This window comes from Synchiropus splendidus, chromosome 6 (assembly GCF_027744825.2).
Source record: "Synchiropus splendidus isolate RoL2022-P1 chromosome 6, RoL_Sspl_1.0, whole genome shotgun sequence".
Classification (NCBI taxonomy): domain Eukaryota; kingdom Metazoa; phylum Chordata; class Actinopteri; order Syngnathiformes; family Callionymidae; genus Synchiropus; species Synchiropus splendidus.
Window position 1 is genome coordinate 18803167 of NC_071339.1, and position 21834 is coordinate 18825000.

Genomic DNA, 21834 nt, shown 5'->3' on the forward strand with positions numbered 1-21834 from the left:
TATATATATATATATATATATATATATATATATATATATATGTGTGTGTGTGTGTGTGTGTGTGTGTGTGTGTGTGTGTGTGAAAAATATTTTCACATTTTTAATGTGAAAATATTTTTAATATTTTAAAAAATGAAGTCACACTGGATACGTAAACAAGCGCATCCCGTTAAGGCGGTGTCCTTCAGCTCGACGCCATCCACTAACGTGTCCGCAAGCCGGTGACTTTTAAAACACGCGCTCCTCAGCAGGTGGCCTGCTGCTAACTAACGGGCAAACGCAGATCCAAGACTGTCCGGTGTTGGACAAAAAGTGAATCAATCGATCTTAAAAACGCATTTTACATTTTAAGCGACCCTGGGTGTCGCATACAGACACTGTGAGAATGAACTCCAATATGCAAAAGCTGGCTCAAGTGTTCGCGGACGGATCGGACGGCGACGAGGAGTTTCTAGGATTTTCAGAGGCAGAACTTAGTAAGAACCCGGACAAGGTATTTTTATCATTTCATTTTTCGAAAGAAGTATATGTGCCAAACGTACCTACTAACTTTGTGCACATCCCTAAATAGACTAAACAAACTGACCTGGCAAACAATCGAGGGACTATTTCTTACGTTTGTGTGTTGTTTGACAAGAATGTCTCACAAACATCACGTTATATTTCTCCTAACTAACGACTAAGTCATGCCTCAATGTTTTAAACAAATTCACTTGCATCCTCATGTGGAACGCATTTACGTTTTAAAGGGACTTGTTATCTTCGATACTTTTGAAAACGCTTTTTCATTGCGTTTCCTGTGTTTATTATTACTTATATTGTTCATAATGTAGCCAGAGTCTGTCCCACTTTTATAGAGTCACAAGTTCTAAAGATCTAAAAATGTGATGTCTTGTGTTGAGTCAGGCATCAGATCTGGATGAAGAAGATGACCTTGAGTCCACAATTCAACCCTCCAGAGGAGCCAAAACCTTTCAGTTGCGGATTGCGTTGCGTCCCAACCTCCCCCTTCAACTGGATGAGGAAGAGGATGATGAAGTGCCAGCGAGGCCGGTGAAAAGAGGAGTGAAGAGAGGACGAAAGCCAGGCGTTGTAAACAAAGAAAAGCGTGTCAAGGTTGAGGAGCAGGAAACCCCTGCAGACGCACCTGCTCAGAACGCAGGATCGGAGTCATCTCTGGAGGTTTCTGACTCCTTCTTAGCAAAAAGGGAGCAGAACATACGTGCTAACAAAGCAATGGTAACCCAATATGAAGTTCATCCATCCCACCAGTCTCATAATTGTGCTTTTTCCTTAAGAAAACTCTTGTATTTCACTGCAACAGTTGGCTCAGCTGATGGCAGACCTGCAGAAGATGCCAGGAGGTCCGGGTCTGCTGAAGAAAGAAGCAGCCAAGACTAAAAAAGTCAAACGTGAAGTAAGAATTCTGCAGCCGAAAGTGATGCAGAAGCCTTTTGCTCATATTAAATACACTGCGCTCGCAACTGTTGTGTGAACTCACTTGCAGCACGCACCGCGTTCCGCCGAGTCCAGGAGAAACCCTGAGAGGGCATCACGCAGACAAACCAGATCCATGGGGGCCTGTGAGGATCGTTCTTTGGAGCCAGATCCTGAGCTTGAGCTCAGTCTTGAGGATCAGCTGCTAAAGGTCAACTTTAAAAAGTGTAGCATAACAACTGGAATTTTAAAAAGCTGCAGCTCATACTCTCCATCTTTGCATCATCAGGTGCAGCGCAGCCCACGCCGACGGAACACCTCACACTCCACCCGTCCCAACACTCACCGCGTCCGCCAAGTGGATGAGATCACCCAGGATGAACTGCTGCTCATCGCCGACAACATGACTGACAAAGTCTACGACAAAGTGGCGGTCAGTTGTGGTGGGATTGGAATTTGAAATAGCTCTGCAGGACTCAGTGGATCTGTGTGCGACTTGTTTCAGGGATCCACATGTCATCAGTGCAGACAGAAGACCAACGACACAAAGACATGCTGCCGCAGTGAGGACTGCCGAGGCATTCAGGGCCAGTTCTGTGGGCCCTGTCTGAGGAACCGTTATGGAGAGGATGTTAGGACGGCTTTGCTTGACCCGGTGGGTTGAGGCAAAACGGACCAAAAGTTCACTTCTGTTTTTCTCTATGTAGTCACTAGCATTGCTTCGGTCTTTTTGCTGAGTTTAACATTCAAACAGGGGAGCACGTGTGACTAGTTTGGAACCACAACTTTTCACGACCACAACTCGCATGAAGTGAACTGGCTCCAACGCTGTCGTGGTTGTTGCCGTCGCATTTTTATGACATCACACAATGCAAGACGGTTTCACTATTAGGTCCTTTCCATACCAGCCAGTCTAAACAAAGCGAAATCCTAGTCCGAAAATGTCCAAGAAAAAAAAAAAAAAAAGAAAGAAATGGACTTCTGTGAAAGATGGGGAGACTTATCAGCCCGAACCACGACTTGATCCATATAGCTGAGACAGTGTCTCGCTGCTGTGTCTCCTCCTCAGGAGTGGCGCTGCCCACCCTGCCGGGGGATCTGCAACTGCAGCTTCTGTCGACAGCGCGAGGGCCGCTGTCCCACTGGGATCCTGATCCATCTGGCCCAGCACCACGGCTTCTCCGACGTCCACTCTTACCTAGTCAGGTAACCAGATGAACTTTAGCCACTTTTGGCTTGCAAATAACAGTTTTCTGGTCAGGCCAGTTTTGACTGACTTTTAGAGGAAAGTTGGGTTATCACACTTATGTCGATGCAGAGTGTTGTGTTCCACTTTCAACTTTCTTTCCAGATTTAAAGCAGTCATACTTCTATTGTTTCACTTGGTTGCATTGGAAAAGTTTGCAACACTGTCTAAGAAAACCGTCTAAATATCTTTCCAGTCTGCGCAATAAGCTGAAGGATGACGATGAAGCCGTGGAGGAATAACTCTGGCCACCAGAGGGGGCGCTTGTTTTAAAAAATGTTTTAGTAGATTTTAGAACTTGTGTATGTTTTTACTGTTTCATAACCTTCGTGACAAATAAAGTTTCCTATGGTTCACTTTATTAAGAAATGATTCAATTTTTAATCCAGCCGTTGGCATTCACAGTTAACAAAATACAATGCCTCATTGGAAATGCAGCAACATTTGTAAAACTTTTTTTTTGGAGTTTACACAGACAAATGTGTACAGGACTGTTGTACGAATAGAAGTGACTTTTAACTCAAATTGATTTGGAAAAAATGAAAGTTGAAAAAAACCAAAGTAGTTCTGCTCATGAGACTTTGGTTTGTATTTGCATTAGTTCTTTTTTTCCATTACTGAAAACTGCATAAAGAAATCTTTACAAGTGAAGGCAAATATGTTAGAACAGAAGATAATGGTTGTAGAATACAACATGTACCCTGTCATCTACAATTCATGTATAAAAAATTGTGCATTAGAGGTCGACAACTGTAAGGCTATGATCATCCCTGCCTATGCTAACAAATTATGAATATTTCTTACCATATAATATTATATACACATTTGAAAAACAGTCAAAAAGGTTAAACTGAAATAAACGTATTTAAGCATGATGGCTTCAAAGTTTGTGTACATACAAAGGTTCTCAGATTATTGCGCTCGGTTCATTCTCCCACAAAAATTTCCTATGCTGCGCCGTCCACAGTTCCTACCACTGCTGCGTGCGCAGGTGGAGATGATGCCCTGCAGACCTTTGGAAGACAAAATGGTGGTCGTAGCACCCAATGGGAGAGAGCTGTTCTCCAGAACTGGTTTAGAGAGCTTAAAAACAAATGATTTATTGCATTGTCTCTAATGGCTCCTCCTGGTGGGGGTGTGAGTGTACTGTCACTTTTTTTTGACAAACTATCACCCCAAAACATGACGCCATAAAACAGAAAAATAAGCATTTGTGCATCATCAGTGTCCCCTTGTGTTGCATGATTGACCGCTTCTGGTCAGTTGGTGCACCCTTTTCTTTTTTTTTTTTATATACGTTGTAAAATTCCTCAAAGACCTCCACTTTAGTAGCTGTTGCCGTTAATATGGCTGATGTCCACCTGCACCATGTTGATCCCTGAACTGGCTAACCGGGCAAGGCTCTCGGCCGATAAGGTCTCCATGGTGACGATGGTGTGCTGGTCGCTGATGCTGTTTTCGTGTCCAGCTGGTGACTCTGCCTCGTTGGAAACCGTGGGGCTACTGTGTCCCAGTGCCGTCGCCTTCTTGTTGAAGTGAGTCTTGATGTGTTTGGAGAGGTGGTCGCTCCGCATGAAGCGCTTTGTGCACTCTGTACACGCAAATCGTTTCTCTCCTGCAAACAGGATGAAGATTAGTCAGACAAATATCTATCGTATATATACATTTCGATATCCGATTATGAGTTCACTCCGGCTAGAAGTATTTGCAGCAGGTGAAGTCGCATAATTTGAGGTCACAGTTTTGGACATCAACGATTCTTATAGACCCTTCACCTGTGTGTGTCCTCTTGTGGCGCTGAAGCTCGTCTGAGCGGGTGAATCTCTTCCCGCAGAAGGACCAGCTGCAGACGAAAGGCCGCTCCCCGGTGTGCCAGCGGAGATGGGCCCTCAGGTGCGAGGTCTTTCCGTAGATCTTGTTGCATCCGGTGATATGGCAGATATGCTGCTTCTTTTTAGTCGGGTCTCTGCTTAAGATGGAGGACGAGTTAGACACAGATTCCCTGTGGTGTCTTTGACACCTGAGCACCAGGTCACTGACTCACCGACTCTCTCCGTCCTTGCAGTAGGGGCAGGTGCAGGCCTCTCTTCTGTTCCGTCGCCCCTGCTGAGGAGGGCTCATATCCTCCTCATCCATGACGTTGCTTTCATCCAGGTTTTCCCCACCACCTTGCAACGTCTGCTCTCCTACAGTCAGACAGAGGAGGCATTTATTTCACTAAAAGAATACTAATATTTCTAGCGCTTGTTCCAAGTTGCCCAAAAAAGTTGATGAAAGATACTTAAGAATGGCGTTAATTTCTACTTTCATTTAAACCAGGGGCACCACACTTCTTCAGATTGTATGCGACTTATATCTCCCATACTACATATACAACCTACCATAAAAATGCAAACTATAGACTCATTGATAAATATAGAGATATATAGAGCATTCTTTATTGTTCTTCTTCGTTAGGTTCAGAAGAAGAGGCTACAATTTTGCTGTCGGGTGAGACACAATACACAAAGCATCTTCAAATGACATTCTAAAAATATTTTTTCATGGGAGAGAATAGGACTACATTTCTTCACCTAACTCTTTCAAAACAGTAGGTAGCATAACTGCATGAACACAATGCAAATTTGCTCATTTATAACTCTATGTTTCAAATTCCACCAAGTATCCTCCTGACTTACAGGCATTTTAGGTTTGAGAAGGCCAAAATATGTTTCCTAAACAACAGTAATACAAACAAAGCCATCACTATTACTGTCACAGTGGGGACAGGGGTCACTGGCGGATCATCAGGCGGAGCCCTCTTACACCCTGTCGATGATGACTCCTCAAATTTACATTCAAAAGCATGCAGTTTCACTACCAGTGGACCAGAACGATACTACCGGTGCAACTGGTCTGACCAGCAAGGCACCTCCCTCACAAATAACCTGCGCAGATCAAATAGATGGAGCACAACAGTTGTATGCAGATCACGGTGACTCACACTAGAATCATCCCATCGTTGGGGAGACTTGTTACTAAGATGAAGGGAGCCACTGATGTTGACCCCTGTCCTATGTAGCTGGGAATTAACGAATGAGATTCATTTCTCCCTCCATGACTTTGTAAACGTCTTGTTTTACTACCACAGTGTTCTTCCACTTCATTGTGATTTTCTAATGTCATAATTTCCATTGCATTCTTTGCACATACTTCAAAATTTGTTTCTTAGTTGCATGAATATCAACAACCAGGAATGATTGCATTTATAATGATCTTGTGATCACATTTTGAGTCCTACTCGACCTTGACAAAAGAGCCACACTGACCTGTCTGGGTGCTGATGAGCCCTTGGTGCATCTGCAGGCCGGAGCCCCCGAGTGAGTTGAGATTTATGGTTTGTATTCCAGGGATCTGCACTGTGTTTACAGAGAGTCCTCCAGCTCCAGGAGCTACGGTGGCCTGGCCCAGTTGAGGAAGTGACTGAACTGGGGCTAATGTGATCTGTGCCCCGGGTGGACTCTGGATCTGAAGAGTCTGCCAGCTCACCTGGCCGTTTGGCCCGACCGTACGCAGCAGGATGGGACCCGTGTTGGGCATGATTTGAAGATTCTGAAGGCCTTCCTGGCTAAGTGTTGGTGCAGCGAAGACCTGACCTGTACCTGTCTGGATGGTCTGGAGGGGAGTTCCACTCTGAATGACCTGCTGAGGCTGGATGAGTATCTGTTGCTGCTGCTGCTGTTGCTGTTGTTGTTGTTGTTGTTGTGGCTGTTGCTGTTGTCCATCTCTGTTGTCAGGCTGTATTGTGACGCCTATAGGTGCTGGGTTCTGCTGGAAAGTTCCACTCACCGCTGTGGTGGTGTTTTGAGTTTGTGTCATTCCAAAAGAGGAGGTGGCTTGTGTGGTTGCAGTAGACGCGCTGGTTATGTAGCTCATCCCACTGTTGGAGGACACTGGCTGCTGTTGTTGTTGTTGTTGCTGCTGCTGCTGCTGGATGAGTTGGCTTCCTCCACTATCTCCACCACTGTTAGCATCTCCTCCTGCTCCAGTTACTCCAGCGCTGACAGGCAACAAAGTGATGTTTCCATTCAAAGAGACTGGCATATTTGTCAGAAACTGTGGCTGGTTCTGCAACACTCCATTGCCAAGGCTTATATTTTGGATGGGGATTGCACCCTGAATGAGACTCGGCATCGTGATGAGGCCTCCTGCTGCTCCAGGTCTGGATGCAATAATCTGCTGGCCGTTTGGAGATGCAACAATCTGAAACTGCTGTCCTGGAGCTGCCGTGGCGGTAGATTCTTGCTGAGGGTGGGCCAACTGCAGAGACTGTCCGTCTACAGTCTGGAACTGTGGAATAAACTGGTACTGGATGTTGGGCATTACACCTGGTATGGTGGCAAGAACCTGTTGGCCTGGAAGTGACTGAGCTGGAGCAAGCACATACTGTTGCTGCTGGGCTTGGGTGCTCGCTGTGGTGGACGACGGGGAAAGAACCTGCCTATTCTTGGTGTCTGCTCCTGCCATGATGCCCGAGGAGTCGGTGGTGACAGTGTTGCCACAGGAAGATGACTGAACACTGATGGGAACAACCTGCCAGCCGTTTCCAGGGGAGGTGAAGACACCTTGATTGATTTCGAGCTGCTGCTGTTCGGCAGAGGCGTCGCTCTCGCCTGGCGTGTCAATGCGGCTGCAGGTAGCCGCCAACAGTGCGAGTGGAGATGGCTGCTGTGAGTCCTAGGTAGAACAAGAAAAAAAACATCACCGCCTGAACAAAGTGCTTAACAAAACAAACAGACTTGTGAAGACATATTTATATTAGGGGCGTGCCAAGATCTCCCGAGATCCAATTGTGACAATATTGCTCATTTAAGTAAAACCTGTCACATGGGAAAAAGCGTGTCACTGGGACTGTTTGCCAAACAAATGACAAGATGAAAGAGTAGGAAAGCAGTAGCAGCAAGAATGATGCAGTTGCCAAGTCAGCAGATTGTAAGCATTTTTTTAGTTGCTTGCATCAATAGTTTTGTCCTTTCCACACCCTGTTGGCGATCATCACACCCGCGGAGCCGACAGCTGGTTATGGGTTTCACTACGCCAGAACACAACTAGACACGTCAAATGAATGAGCTACAAACAGCGCTTGCATAGCCTGTCCAGTGTCTTGACTGAAAAACTTTTACTAACTCTCAATTTGATGTTGTTGGTCATGTAAACTGTATTTTTTTAACATAATGCTATAATAAATGAATTTATACTTTTCTCAAAAGCCTCTGAAATAAACATTTTTCTTTGTTTCTCAATCAGGGGGAAAATTGAACTTGTTTAGTCAAAAGAATCTCATGTTATCAAACATTTCAAAATGACTGCATTGTTTCGTGACTCCAATAATGATATCCAATTTGTTCAGCCAGATCCTGTCTCGTCAATCATCTCGTAAGATCGTACTACACCACTGAATTCTATTGTTGCGCAGTCCTTTATCATGAACTCATCATAGAAATACTTGTTGCCGACAACGTCATCAGCCAAACCTGCCTCTTCCTGTTATCTTAATAGCTGTGTGAGAAACGCTTGTTGTTGTGAAAGCCTGTTTTCTCATGACAAGCTTGGTTAACTACATTTTATCTGAAACATGATTCAAGATTTTTTTACTTGTCACTCTTCCGCATGCCAACGACAGACAGAACACTGGACCATTACTTCTCTCCAACATAGGTTAAAAAAAACTAGTACAAAGACAAACAATACAAAACATCAAACCAACCACTTTAAACACTATAAATACACATGACAGCAGGAACGTACACATACAGTATTACCACAAAAGTAGATTGCTGTCGCGATGCATTACTCAGCCGAACATATTTATTGTGCCATAAATATGACCCAATTTTCCTTCCTTCCTTCATAAAAAAAAACTGATCACCACATTTTGTTGACAGTTGAGTCAACTAACGTTTGTCGAGTTTACTACTTGGAATACATGGGTTTGTGTAAGAATGGCGGTTCAATCTACACGTATTTTAAAATCAACAGTATATATATATTTTTTTCAAATTGTCTAAAAGGTGAGGACGATTAAATGGAACGCATTGAACTATGAAGGGTGGGCAGTGTGTGGGGGGGGATTAACGAGGGAGGGGCCTCGTCTTTCCCCAGCGAAGCGGCGGGCTCGGCCACCCCTCCCCCCAAGACCACCCACCTCCCTCCCACACTTTTATTTTGCCCTATAATCGAACACAGTCCTCTAGCCACCCCCTTCGAGTTCAGCCAAATGGGCCGACCGAAACGCCGGAGCAGAGCGGGGGACTGACGGGAACACCCCGTGTGGGCGAACTTTACCTGCCCAGTCCCCACCCCGGTGACATGTGCTCAACGACGAAAATCAACAACACCGACAGGCATCGATCCCCGATCACCCACGGAAACAATCGAGGTTCATATCGAAAGGGGGAAAAGTGCACATCAAAGTCAACACGCGTGTGAAACATACTTGTGACTTGTTTCTCTTCTGACTGAAGCCTCCACCGCGGTCAGAAGCGGCCATTTCACCCTGCTGTTGATCTGTGGAGGAAGAGTTCTTTAACACAACTTCCACGCCAACGAGGAGCCAGCACAGTATAGCAACACAAACACACACACACAAGCCACCATTGTCCCACAATACAAACACGATACTACACGTATATACGTTTCACAACTCCCAGAGATACCTAGCTCACTGGCTAAGCTAACTCATATAACACACATATCGCCAAGAAAACCACACTATGAAGGTGACAAAAAGAAAAAAAAGTCACAGAGAAGTCTACTTAAAGTGTTTTTGAAAGGAGAGTTAACGTTAAATTCCATTACTGTGAGCTCATGTGACGCGACATTCAACAAGTTAACTTTTGAACTGCTGGACACCAAAGCTACACAACTAGCAGGAAACATTAAGAAACAAACAGCAATGCGCTTGGATTAAAGTAAACGACTTCCTCGTAGCGCGTTATGGTAAAGCAAAGGAAGGAAAAAGTTGACTTACTGCTCATAATCTGAAGACGGGAGGAGTTTCTTCGTATTTCGGGGCTGACAACTTTTCACAGATTCACACAAGCTTGATGATCTTGCCCCGATCAAGGAGACGCCGTGGAGGCGTTTGATTTAAGACACGGTCCGGCGCTGGAATCTTGGGCGGTGTGACTCGCCTATTTTTCAATCCCACCACTTTGGAATATAGTAACGTCAAAGTTTATGGTAGAAACACATGGTAAAAGGATAAGCTTGATTAATTTTTTGGTTTTAATAGAAGTTGCGAATTTCAGAAACGCTAATTCATTCACAGGGTGAATAAACGAAGCGCCCCCCCAGACAACCACCAGTATAGGATTTCCCATGTCCTCCAATAAAAACGTGCGTCTCGTGCAACAGGTATCAACGAGTTGTTCTTATTGGTTCAGTGTTGGAAGGAGGTGGGATTAAAATTTAGGTTGCGTTGTTGGTAATAATTGACTTGGTGTTATCTGTTTTTTTTAGCTGAAAAGAGCGTTAGCCCAACAGAAACTGTGGTATAGCTTTGTTTCTGGTGATGATTTTAATGTTGAGTCAAAAAGCCGATCGATGGTTGACGTTCTAGGGGAGGGCGGACGCAAGAATGGGTGTCGAAAGTCTTGCCTCCGTGGCGGCTGGCCACTCCCTGGTGGTGCCTGGTGGGCAGGGAGTGGAGCCGGGAGGCGGGCGGGGACGGTCCGGCTGGAGAGGCTCTGGTCACCGGAGGCACAGCGTCCGCCCAGGGAGGAGAAAGTGACTCACATGTGGGAGGGTTTTTCATATTGGGACGTGACAGGGGGTTGTCCACGAATCCGCACATGTGCCGCATATAAACAGGACAGAGATTCAACAGGAGAGTCCGAGTATTGTTTGAGTAACGCTTTCCAATGATGGTAGCAGAAGTAATAACATCTGTTGCGTCCATTTGTTTATTAAATTCATTGTTTCATCATGTTTGACTTCAGAAGTACGTCTACATTCAACAACAGTGCAGGGGCCTGTCCCAGCTGCATAGGGCAGGAGGCAGGGGACACCCTGGACAGAGTCTATGTTTTCATGGTTAAAACCTAACCATCCAAACCACATGGCTCACCTGAACCAAACTTGAATCCAATTATAATGACCCAGTTCTTTCCAAGTTTTAATCCTCAAATTTAGGCTTAACCTTGTTAGGACTGGCAAAGGGCCCCACAAATCCATATGGTCCCCAGAAGTAGGTGTGTTTTAAGGAATTGGTCCCCCCAAGTTTAGCTATACAAGGACCTCTCTGTGTCTCTCTCGCTCTCACACACACACACACTCACAGAGACGTTTGTATTTCTGTCTTTATGGGGACACAACCAAACTTAAACCTACTTATAATGACCCAGTTATTTAGAAGTCTTCATCCTCAAATTGAGTCTTAACCTCGTGGGGTCCAGTCAAATGTCCCCACAAAGTCATATGGTCCTTACTAGGATAGTGTTTTTGTCAAGTTTTTGTCTCACACACCCACAGACAGGCACACACACATACAAACATATATATGAATATGTGTTTGTTTGAACCACCCATTAACCTAAATTGGATTGGATGAACTACTTTATTTTATTTTGTCTTATTTTTTAGAATCACAATATTGTGACTTGAATGTGCTGCTCTCTTAGTCTTCTCTGTCAGCTAGTTTGAAAAGGCTGTGGTGTTGTGTACAGGATGTGAGGCAGCTGTGTCTCCACAGTGATAAATAACCACTGCTTTCTGATGCAAATCCCGCCCACATTCTTGTCACACTTCCCCCCTTAACAAAATGTGAGGCCCTCAGCAATTGTGCCTCAGGTGAACGAACACACAGACCTCTGATCATGCTTTTTTAGGAAAAAAAAAAAATGAAGTCATTCATTGGTTGAAACAAAACACAGCAGGGTAGATGCAGCACGAGCAGCTGCACGAATGTACAGTTGAGCTTCAGATGTGGAAACAGGAAACAAGCGAAAGACGGGTGTCAACCTGAAACCTGCGTCTATGAAGGTAAAGTCACTTTCTTTCTGTTGAGACATTGAACCGATGTTCTGTGCTGAACGGAATTGGACTGAAATCCAAACATAAAAACGTGAACTTGATTTGAAAAAGAGTCATAGTAATAATGAAATAGCTTTAGACGTTTTTGAAGCCTGTGAATTAAAATAATAGGTTTGATGATTATCTTTCATTTTTATAATGCACAACATAAGAAGGGTGGTCAACTTAGTTTATAATGCAGGAAAAGAAGAAGAAGATTAACACATTCGCGGGTGTTTGTAAGGGCCTCATGGAAGCCGTTATGACTGGTTCTATGTTTATTGTTGATGGACTAAAGCAAAGAGTTGGAGTTATTTGTACCTTAATAAGTAGATTAATGTAATCCAGGAAACATGATTCATTTTTGGTGTGGTATATGATCCATCACTTTCTTTCATGATAAATCCCTACAAATGCATTATAGTGTTCTAATAATCGACGAGACCTTTAAGTTAGCTGTTAAGATTCTATTTCTTTATTAACTCAACAGTTAAATCATTGGTGGAAATTTTTACTTTTTTGAGCAAAATGTGTACAAAGGTTGTGGTTGAGTAAAGGAAAAAATGTGTTTACCGCCATATTATCTGATAATATCAGAGAAAAACTACATCAGCAACTGTATATAATTTTCCAAATTCATTACTACTTGGCTTTTGAAATGATACTTATAAGTAGTGTTAAAGACAAATATGTAAATATATAAATGCCCCTTCCCCATTTTTGTGTCTGTTTTCTTCCTCCACAGCCAGTCATATTTATATTAAAATATTAAATTAATATTGGGGGCTGTCAGGGGGGGTTGTCCACGAATGTGCCGCATATAAACAGAGTCCAAGTATTTTTTGAGTAACGCTTTTCAATGATAATAGCAGTAATAATAACATTTGTTGCGTCCATTTGTTTATTAAATTCATTGTCTAATCATGTTTGACATCAGAAGTATGTTTATATTCAAAACCATTTTTAACAGCGCAGAGGCCTGTCCCAGCTACATGGGGCAGGAGGCAGGGGGCACCCTGGACAGAGGTTCGTGGGGGCAATTAACTGATTTTCACAATTTCCCCAGCAAAACACATGGCTAAAAGATTCTGAAAGATTCTTCCTATAAATTCCCCCTCCCCATTTTTGTGTCTGTTTCCTCCTCCACAGCCAGTCATATTTATATAAAAAATCTATGTTATAAAGTACTTTTACATCATGTTTACAAGTACTACCCAAATAATTTATCACCAATATATTGACCAGTAAAAAAGGTGATTTGTATTGAGAATGCTTACATAGAATGGAACAATATATTGTATAACAAGATATTGTAAGCATATACCATCATGGTGTAATTACAATTTTCTCTGTATTAGGTATGTTTTATAATGTTTTCGTGACAAAATGTGAAACTTAGATGCCCATCCCTGTTAGATATCGATGTGAGAACAACAACACATGCAAGAACATGTCTCCTTGTGTCTCCGCAGGCATCCTTGGTTATTAGGCGACACCAGGGCGTCTGTCATGGAGATGCGGTCTTCCACAGCAAGGCGGCGAGCCTGGATAGACAGCACCCGGAAGTTGTCCACCCAAGAAGACCCCATCACACTGCCGTGGCAAAGTTCGTGTGCTTCTTTTGCTGCTGATGATGACGTCTTCACAGCAGGTCTGTGTCCATTCAGGAGTGGATCACCTTCTATCCTTGGCACACAGCGTGGGAGTGACAACTGTTATTAAGCTTAATAAACAAACATATTTTGTTACATTTATAAGAATGATTTTCTTGTTTGTCTCCACAGGGTGTTTGACTGGAAAGATTGAAACATGGCTGGAGGACTGCAGGTGAGTAAACTTGTTTAACTGAGAACACCATGTCTTCTGTTGGAAGCACAAACAAACCAACAAAGCAACGTCAGTTGCAAACAGTTATAATTCCAGAAATTCTGCAAAGAGGCAGTTAAAGTTTAGTTGTTTTTTTTTTTGCTGAAGTGCTAAATAGAAAATTTGATTTGTGTTTAAGGTATTTGTAGTGCATTCAAACTATTTAAACTACGGTACCTGTCTACTTGAAACTTGCTTTGGTGGCTTGAATTAAGTTGGGAGATGAGGCCACTGGCTCATATAAATATTTATTATGATGATGAAGCAGAAGGAAATCTTGTTTAGGTCTCTGCAATTTTGCATTTCATGTGAATATGATCGCAGAAAGGAAGTTGTTAAAGATCAGGAAGTTGATGTGACCAGCCGAAACAGGCGTTTTTCTCAGAAACTGTTGTGAAATGAATAAACAAAATAAAAGAGTGCTAACCGGATGCATGTTTTTCAGGTCCGACGGCAGCACCGAGAACACTGGTCGTAGTTTCGGTGAGTGCAGATGGATGCTGAGCTGGGACCAAGCTCCTCTACCATTGTGCCTGACCAAGGAAGTTCTTTTATTACAATTGCGATTGGCTCTGTTTCGTCAGTCAGGCATGCTAGAATCAACAAGGAACAGGATTCATGAGCATGACCGCAGCATTCAAACGCAAGCTCTTCAAGATGTCATCAAACTTCTGTAACGTTTCCGACCGCCTCTCGCACTTGGGTGTGTCGGTTTTAGCAGCTTTTGATCTCTGCACGACACTTGAAGACAGCAGATTTGTTGCATAATCTCATTTGTATTAGCTTGAAATTATGTTTACTCTAAATTCTGTGAGCTCCAGATCAAATTTTGATGGTGACCAGCTGGATGCTGCAGGTTCTAAATTACGGCGGCGTCTGTCGTGCTCGGCTTCTACAGGGTTGTGCGACCGCAGCGCCACTGCCACCTGCTGTCCTATGGAGCTCATTTGCATAGTAATATAACTGATAGTTCTACTGCTGAAAAAGCCTTTGCAGTCCTGTGGGGGAAGCGTTTCTTCCCCACAGGACTGAGCTTCAAGCTGTCTTGATCTCATCCTCACGCTATATTTCCAAGAACCACTAACAGTTGGAGCTTGATAAAAAGAGCAGAATCATGGGCGTCAGCACGTGTGATCTCAATCATGAAGAGGAAGTTGCAACCGCATACAGTAGCGGCTGCAAAATGAAGCAAACTGCCGCCTACCTCGAACAAGTCATCACATAGAAATCCACAAAATGTGGAGGTAAATTGCTAAATAAACAAAAAAAAACTGGAACTCATTTGTTTCAGAGTTCCGGTCCAACAACAGCAGCGAGGAGCTCTGCCTCGGCTTCGATGGTAATTGAAAACACTGACTCGAACACGCACGTAGACTGGAGGTTTCAAGTCCGTTTCTTTTGCAGCTGCAGAGTTGGAGACCCAAGACCTGAGATCAGGCTCCGGGTGAGTGACACTTTCAGTGAAGAAACAGCAACAAAGAGGCTGTGATGTTGCTTCGTTCCAAAAGAGAATCGCCCCCTCGCTGTATCTTATTCACTCTGTTGCTTCCCAGCTGTGTTCGTCGGACATTTCGGCTGCCATCCTTGAACTTGGGCAACAGTTTTGCTTCCAGCTGCAATTCCGCCAACACCTTAGGAACAGTATCAAGGTCTTTATTCATTATTGTCTATTTTCGAGGATCTGTGGTGAACCATCACACACACAGTTTCATAGAATTGTAGCTGCTGACCACATGAAACCTCAAGATCATTCAACTCAAAATGGCTGTTGATGACACACCATTTTAATGTGAAAGAAAGAAAGGTGTTTATCTCTCTGCAGTGTTTGCTCCTTTTAGTCAACACCCTTGAGATAAGCATTTCCCGAGAGCTTATTTCACTACTTAAACTTCAAAGGAACAAATATTGCGCAAATATTCAGCTGGATGGAAAGGTTGTCTGTAAATATGTAATTATACGGTAAAAAACCCCAACAAGAACTAAAAAATATATATATAAATATTCACCATTACACACACCACACACAGTAAAAGACAAGTTCAGTCTCCAGGTCACTTTTTATATAGTTATCTTGTTTTTTAAATACATTTTACAAAATACAAATCAAAGTATTGCGTATAATCAACATAATTTTCACCCAAAATTGTCGTTCATTTGACACAGTGAAGCTTGTGTGTCCACAGTGTGTCAGAGGTGCTGCACTTGTGCTCGGAGAACGCAGAGACCACTCTCTATGAGCTGGGTTTCGGTTGTGATGAGCCCCAGGTCGCCGTCCGCATCCCTCCGCGCTTCTTCACCTTCCCCTCTCAGGCAAAGGGCATCAACTTCCGCCTCTTCCTGGACTCGCAGCTGCAGCGGATACGAGAGGAGGACCCTAGTTTGTGTATTGCTAGTGAGCTCCTTTTTTAAAAAAAAAATCTGGTCTGATAGGTATGAAAAGACTCATAGAATTTTCATTTGTGTCAAAGGCCGGTTCAGACAGGTCCAAGCGCTCACAGAGACGGCCAACGCCTTCTACTCCCTGTACTCCCACGTGTCTCGCACTCCTGTGCAAAAACTGGCGACACCTGAATTCACCTTCCCGTCGTCTCCGCTGGAGAGGATGGAGCGCTTCAGGAGCAGCGTTCGCAGCGAGCCGCGTTCCCCAGCCGAGCGACTGAAAGACACCGTCTCCAAGATGTGTCTGTACACAAAGTCTCCTCATGGTTCGGAGTCCTGCACTCCACAGGCCTCGCCCCAGAAGAGGTCCAGCCTCTCTGATTTTGTGGAGGTCGTCCTCGACAAGTCCCAGACTCGGGCAGCTAAAAGACTTGACTTGAACTTTGATGATAATGATGCGGATATTGACAGGAACTCTGAGGATGACGAGAGTTTTCTGGATACAGGAAACTCAGGCGAGTCTTTGTCATTATCAGGAGAGACGGTGAAGGACATGAATCTCAGTCAAAGTCGGAACCAAAGAATACCGGTCGCCAGGGTTGCGCAAGATGTGATCTGTCGTCAGATCGTCGAGACGGTCCACCAGGAACCTTTCTGTTGTATGCATGCGTCAAACATGAGAGACACGGCTTCATCCAGCAGGTCACTGGAGAAGGAAAGCCAGGTACCGCAGCAAAATAATGCCAAGGAGTCACATGACATTCCAGAGAAGCTACTTCCTGTCCAAGCCTGGATAGGCGGCTCCACTGGTTGCTCAATATTTGTGACAGATGAGGGACAAATACTGCCTCAGTGCAGGAGCGCAGCCTCAGGTGATTCGCTAGTTCAGACATGTCAAGAGTCGTCCGCCGCAGGGAAAATCCATTACCTCAATCCTCCAGAACATGGGACCCTGAGGCCGAACCCGGACCACCTGCAGCAGGTCAACTCTTTCGAGCTGGAGGAGGTATGTCGAGAATTTATTGAGACCCTCTATCCAGTGAAAATAAAAGTGGTCACAAACTGGGACTCATTTGAAATGAGGAATGTTGAACTTATATCAGGGAGCTGTGTTGATACAAGCATGTTCATCACTTGACATCATGCACTGTAGTTCTGAAATCAAAGGGAAAAACATGAAACATGAATTTTTTTCCACCAAATCTAACTGCACCACACTATACAATATGATGGCATAACCAAAACACTCACCATAAAGGAGAGCAAATAAGATGCTGGGAAATTTTGGAGCCACAATTCTGCTCTCGACCTGAACACATTCACTGTGATGTTTAGGCATATGTGCACAGATTCCATCGCCCCGATATCAAATATTGAAACATGAATCCCATTCACATTAATCCCAATTAATTCAAAACACAACCTATCATTAATTAGACATTTTCTTTACAGACAAAAATGTGGAAATATAAATGCATATCAGTCCATTTCATGAGACGCTGCACTTGTTAGACATATGGTAAAAGATCTGATGAGTTTTGACAGTTGATCTCTGTTTCAGTGTTTTTTTCTGTTTTATGAATTGTTTATATCGTTGTGAATTCCCCACTGATCGATCTGTATAACATGTTGAAGTTCTACTTTCTAAATGGAAGATTGTCTCTCTATGTTTTCACAGGTGAACAGCGCAGGAGAGGAGGAGTTCGGGCTCTCTGGAATCCGTCGGTTGCTTCCTCGTAAGCAACATGGAGGTGAGGAGCACAGTGAAAGGCCATCATTTTGTCCCAGCTAGCCAGGGTCATCATCAGCTGCTGCTGTATCAGAACTTGTGACAGACAGCCATTTAATTTCCTTTTGTTATATTACTATGATTACTATTACTTTAGATCCTTTCAATGTCTTTACAGTAGATCAGTTTCTGGTGGATTCATTTTGTTTTCTATTTTTCCTTTTCCTCTCAATAGTAAAAAACACTAGGAAGTGTCAGTAAAATTTTCACCAGTGTGACGATTCATAGAAAATAATTTAGAGATGTAATGCGGTTAGATGTTACATATAATGGCAATAAAAAGTAGAAAGTGTGGACATGGAAAATCAAACATTTGATCGACATTGAAACTAAGCCCATCCCAGTTATACAGCCTGTCAATTCTGCCCTCCAGGAAAGGTGACCAGGGGAGACAGTGCGCACTCGGACAGCAGTGGCTACGAAGATGAAGACGCAAGTCACATCAACAGACGCCCTCATGATGATGATGATGATGATGAACTCACACTCACCTGACAACAGGCGTTCTCCTTTTCCAATAAAGAAACACTTTTTGGTCACTCAGTGTATGCCACCAACATAACCGTCATCAGCTGGTTGTAGTGCATGACTAGATAAGATTAAAAAATATGTATATATATATCTGAATGACACACTGAATTTTACCTTTGAGAATAAATGGAAGTAGCACTCTTCAGTAGTTCCTGCAAACATTGATCATTTATTTTCCTCCGCACTCCTCCAAAAAACCTGTAATAAAAACTATAAGTTGCATTTGGCAGCAGCAAATAACCAACTAAAAATCAGATTAACTTAAATATTTGAATGCCAAAAATGCTTCAATAACTTCCAAAAATGTTCAGATATGAATTTTTAAAAATAAACGATGAGGACATAAGAATGCAGTGGACAAGTTAGTCATTTTACTCAGATACAGGGGCTCCACAAACGTCACACAAAAAATAAAATACAAGAAATTATGATGAATTTGAGCCTTAAACAGAGATCAGGATTATGAAACCAGATCTGAAGGTTTTAAAATGCAAGTTTTTATTAATTAAAAAAGACCAACAATCCTTCTGAGGTAAACACAAAAAGGCGACCAAGGACCTTCTAAAATACACCACATTAAATGATTTTTATCAAGTGAGGTAGGAAAGCGATTCTTTATCGGTCACAGTCTTGGCGCTGAGCGACACAGATTCGGTTCTAGAGTGAGAGAGTAAAAGCTTGATCAAAGAACTTAGTTAAATACGAAGAGATAATTCAAAATCTGACAAAATTGATTGAAAAGCCGTCAGTTTTATTAGAAGTACTTTCTTAAATTTGACCTTTTAAGGTGCCATAGTTAAAATCTGAGTGGTGAAAGCCACGTATCCAATATGTACAAGTCAACACAGCGAGAGCAACCGGCTGGTCGGTCCATCTCCAATTTAAAACTGGTGTGTCAAGAAAGAAAGCAGCAATGTTGATAGATTTTGGATCAGTTTTGCAAAAGAATCCTCAGATTTGCTATCAGCTTACAACATGAGGAGAAATGGGATGGAATAAACAAATAAAAAAAACATAACAAAGTGGGTTAAAACTTTTGTTAACTCAATGTTCATGGGCAATGTCCGTCAATTATGTGACCAGTGTGGTCAGTTTGGGGAAAAAAAAGTCTTTAGTTCCAAAATGGATTGCTGGCGGGTGCGGCATGAGGTAGCTTGTAGTCACTTTCCGCCAGCCATGATTTTGAGATATTGCAGTGCATTGTGGGCCGCGTTAGCCCGAGCAGCGTCCACAGTGGGGGCAAAACCGTGGCAAACCGTGATTGGCTGAGTGGACAGTTCCACGAGACACTGGCACTGACCGCTGCGACTGCGCCCCTCTGCAAGAAAACATGAGAATATAGAGTTTTGTTTGGCTGCATCAAAGGGATGATAGAAGATGATAGAAGTTTGGTCACATTTAACCACCAGCCTATTGAGGTGTGTCGACATTTGTAATAAAAGTTCATTTAAGAACATTTTCAAGATTCTTTTTTTAGGCACAGCTGTCATGGTTTGGAGGCAGTTATTAATATGGTGAGGAAGAAAACCGGTGGTTCATGGATGGAATTGATGAGACCATAAGATCATGATGGTGGAGTGCATGAAAAGGTTAAGAAACCTCTTGGCATTGGTCGCTGTACTCACCTAGATCTACATAGCTGACAGTAAAAGACTGCTCAGCAGACAGGTCACCCAGCAGCGAGCAAAAGTTAGAGTCTTCAGGCACGACGAGCGGTTGACTCCGGAGCTGGAGGATCTTCTCCCCGGCTGAGTTTCGCAAAGTGTCCCACGTGCAGCTGTAGCTTTTGCTTTTCCCTGACTCAGCTTTGTTCCCTGTGTGCTAGAAAGAACAGATTTTCAACCAAATAGCTAAAACTATTAGCTAGAACACGGATTTTAGTTCAAATAGGAATGACATTTTACCATGGTGAAGTTGTCATCTTCTGTCTCAGCTTCATTATTGGTCCTCAGGTCAACAGGAACGTCATGTATACGCGATAACATCTTTGCTGCAGCGTTCCTCTTGGCAAGTTTCTTGGAGGTCCCACTTCCTGCGTCGGAAACATGCACACTCAGAAAAAGATACTTGAAACTGGTCAAGACACTGAATCTCTCTCTCTAGCCATCATTTATACATCAACATACTACACAGCCAGCTTCAGATGCAAGAGTTTCATCCAAACTAGGGATGCTCTGATCACAGATACCGATCACTACAGATCACGATACCCATCACATAGACTGACAGTGAATTTGTAATTGAAATGAGACATCCTGTGTACGTGATGTGAAAAAAAATGAACCATTAGGTCATTTTAATTCAGACATGTTTTTATATGCCACTTCAAGGAGGAACAATAATAGAAAGACCTTGCAATATGCGGCAACTATGCTGTCAGAAGGACAACTGAGTAGCATTTTATTCCATGTGAGGTGTCGCAGTCAGGTGAAGCTGCCTTTAGTGGTTCCGAGACTGAGGGAGAGCACTCAGTAGAAGCAGCAGTCTTCCACCTCTGCATTTACGAACGTTCCCACTCCAGACATTGGCACAAGTTCCAGATTCAGGTGGCTAAAGAACGCCGCATCCAACACCAAACATCAGCTTGGTGAAATTAATAATTATTTCTTATCATTCTGAATATCACGCTTGGACCGCAGGGTGTCGCTAAGCGTTGCTGCTGAGGAACCAGCGGTCTCACTTTCATGACCCCGGGAAACTCTCTGCGCAGGATGCAAACTTTAAATGACATGTTGCAGACATGCTGCCACTGAGTGAGCAGCAAGTAAAGAGGAGCGGACACATCACAGCCTGCAGGGCTTCATCAGAGCGCTGGCTGGCATTCACCGATCATGCTGAGATCGGCTGATCATGATCGATGGCCGATCGATCGGAGCATCCCTAATACAAAAATATACTTGCAAAGTTTTTACCTTAATTCAAAAACAAAAAGCACCGATGAAGATTTTAGGATTTCTAAACATTAAAATGCTTTAAAGATATAAATGATCTTCACCAATTTCCACAAATCTCTCCACCCTGCACGTCATGGTGAATTCTTTGCGGTGTGCAGGACCAGACTCCTGGGTGACAGTGTACTCTGGTAAACGCCATCCCTTCTGCACCACCAACTCCTGTGTTTGTCATACACACATACTGGAGTAAGAACTATTCTTACTCACAAGCAAGAGAATGTTTTTAAGAGGGGAATTTGTGTCACCTGCAAGGCTCCTACTGGGTTACACTCGGACTGCTGGGAAGTGCCTGAAGTCTTCATCTCGGACTGAAAGCTGCACAAAAGACAAAATGAAAATTATACTACATTTACTTCACCACATTTTATGAAAACTTCAAAGTCAATAATGTACATTTAATGACAGAAATAAATCAACGTGCCTTTCGTCATCTATTGTTCCATCAATGTCAACAAATCCGTCTTCCCCAAAAACGATTCCAGCAGGGCCTCCGAAGCCCCCCTTCAGCATCTTCAGAGCAGCCTCAGCTGCTTTATGCTTGGCCGCTTTCTTGCTGGGCCCTTGACCGTTGCAGATGATCT

General features: G+C 43.4%; 5 protein-coding genes across 6 annotated transcripts in view; 2 read left to right on the forward strand and 3 right to left on the reverse strand.

Moving 5' to 3' along the window:
• The window catches only part of prr13 (proline rich 13), a 69503-nt gene that overhangs the window by 8783 nt on the left and 38886 nt on the right, over positions 1-21834 (reverse strand). The window lies entirely within an intron of this gene.
• On the forward strand, positions 275-3015 carry LOC128760139 (cell division cycle-associated protein 7-like). The gene is made up of 8 exons (XM_053867167.1): positions 275-493; positions 907-1239; positions 1325-1417; positions 1508-1648; positions 1727-1870; positions 1943-2092; positions 2507-2643; positions 2880-3015. Exons 1-8 carry the CDS (start codon positions 386-388, stop codon positions 2923-2925), a joined length of 1152 nt encoding a protein of 383 aa, XP_053723142.1. The 5' UTR covers positions 275-385; the 3' UTR covers positions 2926-3015.
• Positions 3035-9797, reverse strand: sp1 (sp1 transcription factor). 2 transcript variants are annotated; one of them, XM_053867137.1, is made up of 6 exons: positions 9693-9797; positions 9159-9229; positions 5992-7399; positions 4728-4869; positions 4459-4649; positions 3035-4298 (listed from the first exon to the last, which is right to left on the reverse strand). In XM_053867137.1, the coding sequence occupies exons 1-6, from the start codon at positions 9697-9699 to the stop codon at positions 4009-4011; spliced, it is 2109 nt and encodes a 702-aa protein (XP_053723112.1). In that variant the 5' UTR covers positions 9700-9797; the 3' UTR covers positions 3035-4008. The 2 variants fall into 2 exon arrangements, with proteins under 2 accessions (XP_053723112.1, XP_053723111.1); XM_053867136.1 differs by having other exon boundaries at positions 4459-4652.
• tespa1 (thymocyte expressed, positive selection associated 1) lies at positions 11515-18555 on the forward strand. The gene is made up of 11 exons (XM_053867141.1): positions 11515-11704; positions 13207-13385; positions 13519-13561; positions 14046-14083; positions 14892-14939; positions 15005-15044; positions 15154-15249; positions 15784-15992; positions 16069-16985; positions 17658-17730; positions 18142-18555. The coding sequence occupies exons 2-11, from the start codon at positions 13244-13246 to the stop codon at positions 18261-18263; spliced, it is 1728 nt and encodes a 575-aa protein (XP_053723116.1). The 5' UTR covers positions 11515-11704; positions 13207-13243; the 3' UTR covers positions 18264-18555.
• Positions 18775-21834, reverse strand: part of tarbp2 (TAR (HIV) RNA binding protein 2) — a 3929-nt gene continuing 869 nt past the window's right edge. The window contains exons 2-7 of the mRNA XM_053867170.1: positions 21675-21834; positions 21499-21568; positions 21295-21412; positions 20204-20331; positions 19925-20120; positions 18775-19617 (exon numbers count right to left, since the gene is read on the reverse strand). The exon at positions 21675-21834 is cut by the window's right edge and continues 155 nt beyond it. Coding sequence (XP_053723145.1) covers positions 19460-19617; positions 19925-20120; positions 20204-20331; positions 21295-21412; positions 21499-21568; positions 21675-21834 — 830 coding nt within the window. The 3' untranslated portion in view covers positions 18775-19459. The remainder of the gene's footprint in view (positions 19618-19924; positions 20121-20203; positions 20332-21294; positions 21413-21498; positions 21569-21674) is intronic.